The sequence below is a fragment of the Rhipicephalus microplus genome, chromosome X, assembly GCF_043290135.1.
Source record: "Rhipicephalus microplus isolate Deutch F79 chromosome X, USDA_Rmic, whole genome shotgun sequence".
In the NCBI taxonomy this organism is placed as follows: domain Eukaryota; kingdom Metazoa; phylum Arthropoda; class Arachnida; order Ixodida; family Ixodidae; genus Rhipicephalus; species Rhipicephalus microplus.
This window is the reverse complement of record NC_134710.1, coordinates 53536571-53549420: the sequence shown is the minus strand read 5'-3', so window position 1 is coordinate 53549420 and position 12850 is coordinate 53536571. Positions and strand designations below refer to the sequence as shown.

The window sequence follows — 12850 nt, the reverse complement described above, 5'->3', positions numbered from 1 at the left end:
GAAACCCCCAAAATATTGACTAAATGAACAAAGGAACGATAAAAGCAAGAAAAATATGAGTAGCTGTGGCTCAATTAAGAGTACATGAATATAAACAGGTGCTGATAATATTACACATCTTAAAATTCTAAGGTATCCAGAAGAAATGTGAATACTAGGTTTTTAAAAAGATCTAAAGATAAAGACTGCTTAACGTTAAGAGGAAGACTGTTCCAGGTCGATAACGACGTGAAACAACCGGAGTGCTTTCCATAGTTAGTATGGACGAATGGCAGTAATGAATTGTTGTTAGCTGCCATTCTTTTTCGGTTGGTGTTGACTAGCAGAGCTTCTGGAAATATATTCACTGCACGAGTGTTCTTCAATTTTTTAAATAACACTATGCATAAATTGCATTTAACAAGGCTCTCTAGTGAAAGGATTCTGTTATTATGAAGTATGTCAGACACACAGCAGCTGAATGAGTTGAATGTTAGTATACGGATGTCCTGATTTTGTAAATATTGTAACGGTGCTATATGTGTTGGACATGTGGTACCCCACGACATGATGCAGTAGTTCAGGTGACTGTGAATGAAACAATAATGCAGGGTTATAGTCTAGGTTTGCTGAAATAGTGCCTGGCTTTTATTAAAATTGTAGTACCAGGAGCGATTTCGAGCTTCAAATGGGCTATGTGTTTCGTAAATTTAAAGTTTGCATCTACAGTAACATCAAGAAATAAACATTCATCAACTGCACTAAAGACATAAGAATCAAGATTGATAGTGGGAAGGATTTCTGGTGTTCTGTGACTGGTATGAAAAAGCATAAATGAAGTCATGGTGGGGTTTATTTTCAATAAATAAAGGCAGAACCATGATAAAATATTGTTCAAATCAGTATTCAACTTCGATGTGAGAGCAGTTAGTGATTGATCACTAGCAAGCAATGTTGTGTCATCTGCGTAAACAAAAGCTTCCGTTTGAGATAGGTGGTCACTGGTTAGGTAAATCATTTATGCAAAGTAAGAATAGTAGTGGGCCAAATATCGATCCCCGTGGAACCCCCTGTTCAATATTTTGAAGTTAAAAAGCGAGGAACCAACACACACAGCCTGCTGTCTGTCTGTTAAATGATGGCCAGTAAACAGGCTCTGACTTTTTTTTTTACACCCCCCCCCCCCCACACACAAGCTCGCCAATTTGTACAGTAGACTGCGGCAACCACATTTCCCAAATATTACAGCACTGCACGTCTCGCAGACGCTCCATTTCGAAAAACAATCTAGTGCCTGTTTCCTTCGCCTGACCAACCCCTTTGTAAGTGCAGTCTGACGAAAGCTTGCCCATGGGCAATGTTACGCACCACTGAGGTCATCGATTGGTTCTTTGCCCTACGAAACAGCGCCTTGGCCCTGAGGCGATGTAGTTTCAGCCACGCAACCAGCCTTTTTATTTTTCCGCACTGCCCTCTACCGTTTTGTAGAAAGCAGCATTGCCAGAACGAAAGCCTCAAAAATAAAAAGGCATCTCACTACTTTACTGCGAGGGGAAAAGTGCTCCTCGCTTCACGTTTTCTGCCCACACCGCTATGACATGTGCTGATGTAAGGGAAGCCCCGCTCAGTCTTTCGTTGCGCACCACTGATGTATCACAGACGTCGTGTCCCGTTGCAAAAGTGGGCAGAGTAACAACGACGGGCTACTTCTTCCCCTCCCTATAGCAGAGAAGGGTGGCAAGCGACCGCGTGAAAATTCAAAACCGGCTGAAATGAATGTTAGAATCCCTGTCACTTCCTTATAATAGGATGCATTCACAAAATTCTTGCAGCAGCATAATCACATAGTGAAAGTGTGCATATTTCTTTTCATTAAAATTTTTGGACCTCAAGGTTGATTACTGGCCCTTTAAAACAAGAAGTGAGTGGAGTGGGGCTTTTATGCTCACTGCCTGTGGTAAATATTTCAATTATCAAATAAGCATGCTGCACACAAAAGTTGTGGTGTCAGCTCTCACTTTAACTCTTTCAGTAACCCTGACTACCAGTATGCTTCTGATATTGTGCCCCACCATACTAATGACATGTCTTCATGTTCTCTGATCCCTCCACTCGGGCATGTGCAATAGGGTGATTCCACGTATGATCAAACAGAACATGACTGGTCAACGTCATAGATTTTTTTCACAATTATATATATTGTTGTCTGATGAGAGGAAAGAAGAAATCCGCAATTGGTTTCGCTGTAAAAAATTTTTCAAAGCACATTAAATCAATAATGACGAAGAAGTGGAGTACCACGCTTACCTGCTCTGATGCCTTTTTTCGACTTTGGCATTGAATTACACAAAATGTATTAAAGCTACGTACCTCAAATTTGTTTAGTTAAATATAGGTGTACTTGTACTTACGTTCAATTATAATTTGATTCTCTGCATAGTGTAGATTTCTTTGTAAAACTTGTCAAATTTTACCTAAAAAACATTTTCTTGCCTACTTTGCAGGCCTTTATATAAAAAAAAAAGCCCATGACAGAGCGGTGAAAGTTCCGCATTACTTTCTCAGCATCCTTATTTATAAAACTGCCAAAGCTTATTATATTATTAACACTTTTTAATAAAAAGATATAATTGCACTAACTTCAAGACACGAGCATGCAAGAGAAACTTTTGATGACGATTAAAAAAAACATTTTTGATATTTTTAAAACTTTCCCCACTTATTGCCCTGCATATCAGCTTTCACAACAAATAAAACATGTTGCATAATGTGGTTTCACTTGCAGTTACGGCCCATCAAAAAGTGCTTTTGCTCAAGGACAGGCATTGTCGATTGGACTGATTGATTGATTGATATGTGGGGTTTAACGTCCCAAAACCACTATATGATTATGAGAGACGCCGTAGTGGAGGGCTCCGGAAATTTAGACCACCTGGGGTTCTTTAACGTGCACCCTTGTGGATTGGACTTCCTGCCCACTAATTATGAAAGCAGCACTGGCAAGTGCTGCTTCCATACAGGCAAGCAGCACTGAAATAGCTGTTGACTGCAGTGAGGACACCAATTATGAAATGATTTGGTCACGGGAGCGGCCATGACTGCTGGTTTAACTAGCAAGCAAGCGTGCACAGTCGGGCGTGTTCATGAGCAAAGAGGGCTCGTTCTCGTGTCCTCAGACGGATAGATTGCGCCGGGGGTAACTTCCACACATGGGCAATGAAGCATAGCTATTTTATCAGCCAATTTGCTCGCATAGCAGCCACGAGCTGTTAATATTGCAAACGTAGCAGACATTGTTTGTAGTTTTTGTGTGTTCAAAGTAAACGCAAACAAAAGCACGTCTACAATATGTACATACTTGTATATTTCAACAAAAGCGTCCCGAGGTCGCTAACATAACTTGGGCATGGCAGCATTCCAACGCATGTGCTTGGCTCGTAAACAGAGGCAATCTGCCAAGGTCACAGATTAGCTGCCTGTAGCTCAAGTTCCCCGATCACATTCGGCGCCTGCACAGGAAACACTTCGAGACGTTGACGTAGAAGTTGAAATCTGACTGCGTTCCCTCAGTGGGAAACGCCGTGAAAATTCTTGTCAGGAAGCTGCTAGCGCTTGCTTCCTGAACGCGGGTGATAGCCACTTTAGCCAGAGAAACTGCGCTGCACGAATCAATCTCAGTGAAAACCATAAAGATGGTGCTCTAGGAGCCAAATCAATAGGGAACAAATGCCAAACTATAGACAACCGGATGCACCTGCCCATCTCAGATGATGGCAGCAGACGACTTGTACTGGCCATGCGCACGGTCCGCTGCTCACACTTCATTTGAATTCGACAGGGCTCGCGCTTTGTTCTGCTGTTGTGCGTTTCATGGCATTTCATTCACTACCATGTTTATCACTGCTACTTTGTAATGGCAAGACATAATTAATTACTCGAAACAATACTATGCAAAATTGAAATGGTGTACGCGATCACAAATTTCATACAATCTTTGGACCCACAAGCTCACGTTGTGCTCAGTCTTGCGCAAAGGCCTTATTCGACGGACCCTCTTCACACCGGTACATGGATTGTGCAGGCTTGCTTGCTCGACAATCCCACACTCATGGCCATTCCCGTGACGAAATCATTTTGAAATCGGCGTCCACAGTGAAGTCGACAGCTATTTCACTACTGCTTGCCTTTTAGGAAACTCAAGTATAGGCCTGCATTCCATAATTAGCAGGCAGCAAGTACGATCTACAATTGCCTATCCTTGCGCAAAAGCATTTTTTGATGTCCCGAAGCTGCAAGTAAAACCACATTATGCAACATGTTATTATTGATTGTCAAAGCTGATGTGAAGGAGAATAAGAGGGGAAGTATTAAAAAAATAACAAAAATGCTTTTTTTATTGTCGTCACAAGTTCCTTTGATATTTCTAAAAGGCGTGTTTACACTAGAGAGACAAGACACCGATTTTGGTCTGCGGGCTGTCTTTAGAAGTGTCTTTTCTCTTGTTGTTGGCCTAAGTACACTGCAAAGACACAAACAGTCCGCGGGTGGTCTCGTGAAGACCCCGCCCACGTTTTGTCGTGCTCACAGTCTTTGGTTGGCCAATTCTGCAGTCAGATTGGAGGCACACGCAGCGACACCGACTAAACTTGCACACCTGCATCTCATTTTCAGCCATGCTCCCCGCTCTGTCAATGTCCCTCTCAGGCTATGGCACAGCCCCCTCCATAATCCACGGTATTGAGGGACGGAGGTGGTGCACACAATAAGGAAGCGAAGAAAAGACTTCGTTGGGTGCTCGAGCTGCCTATTCAGACGCCGCGGAAGCCTCTGAGAGGGCGTCATTAACTCCTCTAAGATTGCCGGCTTCGTGGTCGTTTAAAGCAAAGACATGGAGAGAATTTTCGCACAGCCGCCGATCTCCCGACGACACGCCCACGAAAGGTCTGCGGATGCACTTTGCTGGGGTTTTCGGTATCTCATCATGTTACACTACGATGAAATGCTGTCTTTAGAGGAGGCGGCGGCGGCCTAGTGTGACCATCTGGTATGGCTTCTTCGTCGGCGGGCGACTCGTCGGCTGATGGTTTGCGTCTGCCTCGTGTTTTCGTCGGGCTCATGTCAGCGTGGTGTCAGTCTAGTGTAAACGCCCCTTAAATAAGCACTCCGAGAAATGAACGTGAAATTTTTACCGCTCTGTCATAGGTCCTTTTTAAAATAAAGGCCTGCAAACTAGCCCAAAAAAACCTTCTTTAGGTCAAATTTGAGAACCTTTATTGAAAAATCTACACTGCACAGAGAATCAAAATATAATTGAACGTAAGTGCAAATACATCTATACTCAGCTAAACAAGTTTGAGGAACACAGCTTTAATATATTTTGTCTAATTCACAATCAAATTTTTAAAAAAGCAGCAGAGCAGGTAAGCGTGGCAGTCTACCTCTTCATCATTATTGATGTATTGGGCTACGAAAAATTTTTTTTCCAGCAAAATCAATAGCAGATCTCTTCTTTCTACTCATCAGGCACAATATATATAATTTTGAAAAATTGAAGAGGTCAACCAACCATGCTTTGTTCGATCTTACATGGAAACCAAAAACAAAAATTGGTAGACTTCAAAGTGATTCTGCCACTGATTGTATATGCCTGGAAGCCAGAGTACTAAACCAAGATTGAAGCAGAACATTCCATAATTTTTGCTCTGAAGTGAAATGAAAACGGAAGAAAACATCTGTGTTATCCTCGAGCTATTTTTGTCCATGCATTTCATAAGATATTCGTGCATTTGCAATGTCAGGAGAAAATTATGCAACAAGATATGTGGGCTTTAAAGTCTCAAAACCACCATATGATTATGAGAGACGCCGTAGTGGAGGGCTCCGGAAATTTCGACCACCTGGGGTTCTTTAACGTGCACCCAAATCTGAGCACACGGCCTACAACATTTCCGCCTCCATCGGAAATGCAGCCGCCGCAGCCGGGATTCGAACCCGCGACCTGCGGGTCAGCAGCCGAGTACCTTAGCCACTAGACCACCGCGGCGGGGCTAAAATTATGCAACAAGTGTACTGATAGATGATTGAACTTTGTGACCTTCAAATAGTTTCCCCACAAAAATTCGTACGGAAAATTATCTGACTCGCTCTCGGCTACAGTTAGCAAGATGCATTTGGTCACATTGTGATTGCATGTGTCAGCATATTTTTTTAACTCTGGCTAAAGATAGCTGGGGCACCCCGTACTTTTGAGTGCACATTCGAACTTTTCAGACATCTGATTGATTGATATGTGGGGTTTAACATCCCAAAACCACCATATGATTATGAGAGACGCAATAGTGGAAGGCTCCGGAAATTTCGACCACCTGGTGTTTTTTAACGTGCACCCAAATCTGACCACACGGGCCTTCAGCATTTTCGCCTCCAACGAAAATGCAGCTGCTACAGCCGGGATTCGATCCCATGACCTACGGGTCAGCAGCCAAGTACCTTATCCACTAGACCACTACGGCGGGGCACTTCTCAGACATCTAAAATACTTGGTGTGTTCACATGTTCTCGTGTTCAGATATCATTATATCTAAGATTTCAGAGTACTGAGAACAACAATAATATTAATAGGTCCTCTTTTCCCTCAAGATGATGACCAAGGCTGAGAAGAACTGGGAAGCAGCTCGACTAGCTTCTGCCTCCCCCCCTCCCCAAAAGTACACTTTAGTGAGTTTATAGCACTGCACATCACCAGCTTTATTAACAGGATAAATGAAAGAAAGTGAGAAAAAAATGAAAGGTTGAAAAAACGAGATTATCAGCAATAATACAACACATGTTAATTGCAAATGAAAGTAATAAGGCATTGCAACAACTTATAAAGCAAAATTGGGCATAAAATTTCGGAGTAGCGTAGATGTAGGAGAAATGAACTCCAATAAACACTTAATGTCCTCAAGAAAAAAGCACTTTGAAAAACACCCTCTGAATTTAAATAAATATAGACTCCGAAAACAAAGCCCTAATTCTACAACACACCATAGGACTTATGATTCAATTTTGGCATTACCAGACACAAGACTATAAATTACAGTGAAGTCACAGATAAACATTTTGCTGTCAGGAGTCCTCTAAGCTGAATTGCTCAGAAGCTGGCATTATAAAAATAGCGGAAAGTGGAGGTCTTCCATTTGTTTGTTTGTTTTTGTCGTTCTTTCAGATAGGTTGTAATGAAAATATCAAAGAAAACTCACCGAACAAGACCAGATGTATTTCGCAAAACTGAAGCAGCATAGGCTTGTGTGACACCAACCAGAGATTTTCCATCAACTTCTATTATTTGGTCATTGACACGTATTCTAGGAGAGAAGGAACAGTTTTGCATAAAGATGAGAAATACTACCATGCATGCACATGAGCACACGTACACACTTCACAGAGGAGTTATATATGGGTATCCATGAATGCAACTGTCCAAATGTACAGTAACTTATATAATACAGCCTTAAATATTAGATTGAATATAAAAAAGTGCTTGCATTTCTAAAATATGGAGAAGAAAATGAAAAAAAAAAAGTATTTTTTAACATTTTATAACACATACGATGTTCTCATTAATTTCATAAAAAATTAATGAGAACAACTTTTAAATCTTTGTCACAACAACAATAACAGGCTTTTGTAATAAAAAGGCTACAAGCATTGCAGGTATGTTAGTTTTCACTGAATTTCAAGGTAAAGAAAACCTACCTTTACTTTAGCTGAAACAATGCAACTTCGATAAGACTAACCAGAGCATAATTTAACTATTACTTTTATTAGAGCCTTAGAGGCAGTTCATAAGCAAGTTTAAAAGCAGTTACATTTTATTGCACACCCACTTCACTAAACTTATCAAAATCTTTATACAAAATAGTCATGTCATTCAGATAGCTGACAGGACTCTCCTGTAGATGCATTCTACTAAAAAACATCTCTTTATCTCCCGATGGCAACATATGCACCGTAGCGGCCATTAATGTGCCATTGTTTAATGAAAAAGTACAGCGAGTAATTTTCTGTCCCATGCAGGTTTTTTTATTCTCCCAGCATTAAGGTGGAGCTCTTACAGATAACATATCAAACCAATCCTTTTCCTTTCACAGCATAAAATGAGTTGCTCATTGTGCTTTGACCTCATGGTGCATTCAAGTGAGCTAAGAAGGCAGCAAATAAAAAATGGCAAGTTGTTGTTTACTGTTCTTTTCAGCCAGTAAAACTATACCAAGTTAACTCCTCCATTTCTGCAAACAAGCTCTGATGCAGTGTATAATGACAGCTCCATGAAAATGGCCTTTGCACTGATGCTGTAATTAATTATAAATCATTAAAAATCTGCGAAAGACATATGCAGTATTCTTAAACTGCTTAAAGGGACCCCGAAATGGTTCTGACGATGTTGTACAGATTAATTGGGCTGGTAGACCAAGTCCTAAGGGACATTTACAGACCAATTTTAGCTCTCTGCATAAACTGAGTAATTTATTACAATGCTTTAAAGTTTCAAATCACTGCAGACAGCTGCAACTCAGCCAAACATGTTTTCAACCTCCATTCACAGAATGTACGCTCTGTAAAGTGACATCAGCCTTGTTGCTGATCTCTTGGCTATGGAATGCACGTAAATAAAATGGGCGGGCAGAGTGGCGGCACTTGTCAAGGCAGGTATCGACCACATTGCGATCTTCGTCTCTGTTGCCAGACAGCATGCGCGCTGCCGGGCCAATGTGTGATGGCCTCCGAGATTGCACGAAACCGGTCGTCATGCAATCTAGGAGGCCTAGACTGGGCGAAGCTCAAATAGTCAAGTGTGCTCATGACAGCTCTGCAATCGCTCGTGATGCCAGTACGTCTCAAAAGTCGAGGAGGCAAGGCGGAGATGAGCAGGAGGGTATGATATAATTGTCTGTAGCAGCCTTGCCACACGGTGTGTTGCTACATTTGTGATGCAAATTGTTTGATGATGCTCTAGCCTAAACACCAAAAAAAATTATTTCAGGGTGTCTTAACATCTACAATGAAAGTTCAAGAAAGCAAAATCACAAAGTCAGTACAGCCGCTCAGAATGCGCTTCCCACAACAGCACCCAAGGTAGCCGGCCTAGAGTTTGATGCTAGCCACCTCTGATGGTGTATTAAAGAGCCAGAAGTGCATCATGTGAATTTCAATGAACATTTTCTCAAGCTACTGGGGCTAACAGAAGAGAGCACGGCACACAAATTTCAGATAATTTAGCCTGCAGAACATCACTAAAGTTGTCGTGGCTTCCCACAACACTCCCTGTGACAACCTAGAGAGAGAGAGAAATGACTCTTGTTACAAGCAAGACAAATAGCCATATCTGGTATTCTCCATCAAGGGGATTGTGGCCAGTTGCAGTAGTGGGAATGCCTTCCAGCATTTTGAGACTCCCTGTGACAACCCAGAGAGAGAGAGAAATGACTCTTGTTACAAGCAAGACAAATAGCCATATCTGGTATTCTTCATCAAGATGATTGTGGCTAGTTGCAGTAGTGGGAATGCCTTCCAGCATTTTGAGCAGCCATTGGAGAAGGCAAAATATGCGTTTGGAGCACGCATGACACACACAGAGGAAGAAAAATTAGCTTTATTTAGTTTATTGTTCCTTCAGTTGACAATCAATTATACAGAAACAGAAAGCCCACCAAATAAATACAAAAAATGAACAAAACTAGGATTACGTACAGAAGCGGTGACATAAGATAGTGAAGGACATTGTGCCAACAAGCTAGCTTCAGCATGGAGTTCATAGCAGTGTGTGTACACACACACACACACATTCAAAGCTAGTTACAGTAAAGCCTGGTTAATATGTACATACATGCCGAGAACCCGGCTAACTACGCACTTAACATAGTATGCATTAACCACCAAGTGCATAAGCGTGCGCAGGGCTGCCTTTTAGAAGGGGGGTGAAGGTTCCTCGCAGTGCCCCCCCTCTCTATAATGTCAAGGTATGGGGCTGACTTTGCACACCCCCTCTCGCCCCCCCCCCTTCTTTCTATTATGTCAATGTATGGGGCTGGCTTTGCCGCCCACAACACACCTATGACCAAGTGCCAATTGGCATTTCTTTTGTGTGCCATGATAAAGAAGGAATAAATACAGTGACACAGCAAATGTTGCCAAAAGTGCCCACTACGAAGCCATTTCTCTCTGTTTGCCAATGTTCAGAAATTATTGCCATTCTGACACGACCGTCTGATGCCATGTGGTGGCAACACCAAAGAGCATTTCGATTGATTGATTGATTTGTGGGGTTTAACGTCCCAGAACCACCATATGATTATGAGAGACGCCGTAGTGGAGGGCTCTGGAAATTTCGACCACCTGGGGTTCTTTAACGTGCACCCAAATCTGAGCACACGGGCCTACAACATTTCCGCCTCCATCGGAAATGCAGCCGCAGCAGCCGGGATTTGAACCCGCGACCTGCGGGTCAGCAGCCGAGTACCTTAGCCACTAGACCACCGCGGCAGGGCAAAAAGAGCATTTCGAAACTACTGCTAAGTCTGGGATACACAGCCAATGAAGCAACTGAAATGGCGACTGAACAAACCTAATCAGATGTTCGCGATAAATGTGTACTGCAATCTGCTACTTAAAGAAAACACACAGTTTTTTTTAGAATGCTGTACGGTCGGAGGGAGCCAATTGTCTACTTGGCTAGTTGCGCTTCGCCTGCTGGATATACACACTGTGCCGAGCCGCTTGGGCTCACTCTGCTTCAGACCATAAACAGATTAACGCGACAATGCGAACTTTCTGCAAATTATGCTCTAGCAGTCTTGGCAGCGGACGGAGGCACATTTGGGCTGTCACCTCATGAAAGAGTGTGCTACGCTTGCAGTCTCGGTGCCTGCAATCCACAACGCTCAACTCCACAACCGTGAGCTGGTTTCGTTTCTGCAAAATGGTGCACGCTGAACACAGTCCCGCACAACGACTGAGGAGGCAACAACCACCGCCTCAGTGCTCTCAGGTAGTCACCGACTATTAAAAGCGTACAGTAGGCTTAAGGGCACCAGGTAGGCCCTAGACATCCAAGGCATATTTTGGCCATTTTGAGGTGCCGTTTTCTGAGTGACCAAAAAGTAGTTCCGAAATGGTTTTTGGTGTTGCCACTGCATGGCATCAGAAAGGCGTGTGAGAATGCCAATCATTTGTGAACATTAGCAAAAAGAAAGAAATGGCTTTGCATAATTCATACATCATTTTCTTCCAAATTTCATGCTCTTTTAACTAAAGCAGATTTATTCAAAACAGCTTAATACTGAAATTTTTGTAAAATTTTTACCACTAGAGCCTAGTTTTTTTTAGTTGACTGGCATCTATGTAAATTTGTAAAGTGAATAATTTCAATTCTGCTTCTGTAGCTGTAAACATTTATGTAGAATACAAGAAATATATACAACTTGCTATCTTGGAATACTTAGGACATATTGGCACCTAAGTCATAAAGAACATGTTTTGAGATAACCGAGTTTGCAAATGGCTGAAAAGCGAACATATTTTGTAACAAACGCCACTCAACTAATTTACTTAGTAGCTACAAGCTTGGTGATCATTGCCAAAGTCAATTTTTTTTCACTTTGGAGTCTCTCGTAAAGCTTGCCTTGCTTCTTTTGTGAGCTATCATGCAGCTATATTCGCAATGTATCATTGAGTGTGGCCGATGTTTTGACTGTAGTTTGGCCAGGCTTCAATTTTAACTATTTCAGAATTTCGGCTCATGTGATACTACCATTATTAAACGCAAGAACATTATATATTATCACATAGGATTCTGAACCTAAAAAAAAAAAAAGACAACTAAGACTCTACGACGCCATTTCCATTAACTCATTACTTGCATCGGGCAGCTTGCATGTGCCTATTCAGTCTTATTCCATCACAAACAATAGTCATGTCTATATAGCATACCCCTTGACACCCTGCACGTGTTTCACATCAAAGGACACTCAAAAGGCTTAGAGGTTCCACTATCATGAGCTTGCCGGTTCAGCCTTCAGCGCCTCAGTATGTCACATTTAAGACATAGCTGTATGGGTCGCGCAAAATTTACACTTGTTGAAGACATTCTTTACCCTCAGCATCCCTTCGCATCTTAAAGGGGTACTGACACAAGATTTCGGGGCCGAGATAGCCTGCGGGGTCGATTTTCGTGAACATTCATATATTATCTGCAAGATATAAACAGCGAATATAGATTGAAAGGTGTTTTAAATTAATTTTAAGTTTGCGTGAGCGACCGACTCCGTAGCGCTATAGACACCCTCAGAGATGACTCTGAGGCGACCCCCTACTTCCCTAACGTCACCACGCTGCGATCAACAAAACAAATTGTGATGACGTCATAGCAGCCGTTTTTCTTTTGCCGCGTTAGTTTCTTGAAGTCTATATTTCTCGGCGGCTGGTTGCGAGTGCGTGGCCGTGGCGCACGCTTAGCAAGTTTTGTGTTTGGCGACATTCCAGTGCCGTTTCCTATTCCAAAGTGATTCTTGATGCAGATCGTGCGGAAGTGCGTCACAGTTCTGTGTGCTAACGTGGTCAAGAGTTGCACACGCTAGGTGGCGACAATTGCACCCAGTTTTTCGAACTCTCTCAAACTGAAACTGATAGATAATGAGGGGCCTGTAATTAATTATCTGTCGCGTGCTACAGCAAACAATGTGTCACATCATGACTAACAGCCCTACAGCAACACATTGCAGCTGAAAAATGCGAGGCCAAATTTTTTTGCGTCAGTGCCCCTTTAACTTATCGAAAAGAACGACAAACACAAGGTGAAATGAAGCTAGGAGCTGAAACTGTTCGAACC

General features: G+C 42.3%; 1 protein-coding gene across 3 annotated transcripts in view; it reads right to left on the bottom strand.

The window, feature by feature from the left end:
• Positions 1 to 12850, bottom strand: part of Spn (protein phosphatase 1 regulatory subunit spinophilin) — a 165786-nt gene that overhangs the window by 103351 nt on the left and 49585 nt on the right. For all 3 annotated transcript variants that reach the window (XM_037427158.2, XM_037427159.2, XM_037427160.2), the window contains exon 9: positions 7224 to 7328. In XM_037427158.2, the coding sequence (XP_037283055.1) occupies positions 7224 to 7328 (105 nt within the window). The remainder of the gene's footprint in view (positions 1 to 7223; positions 7329 to 12850) is intronic.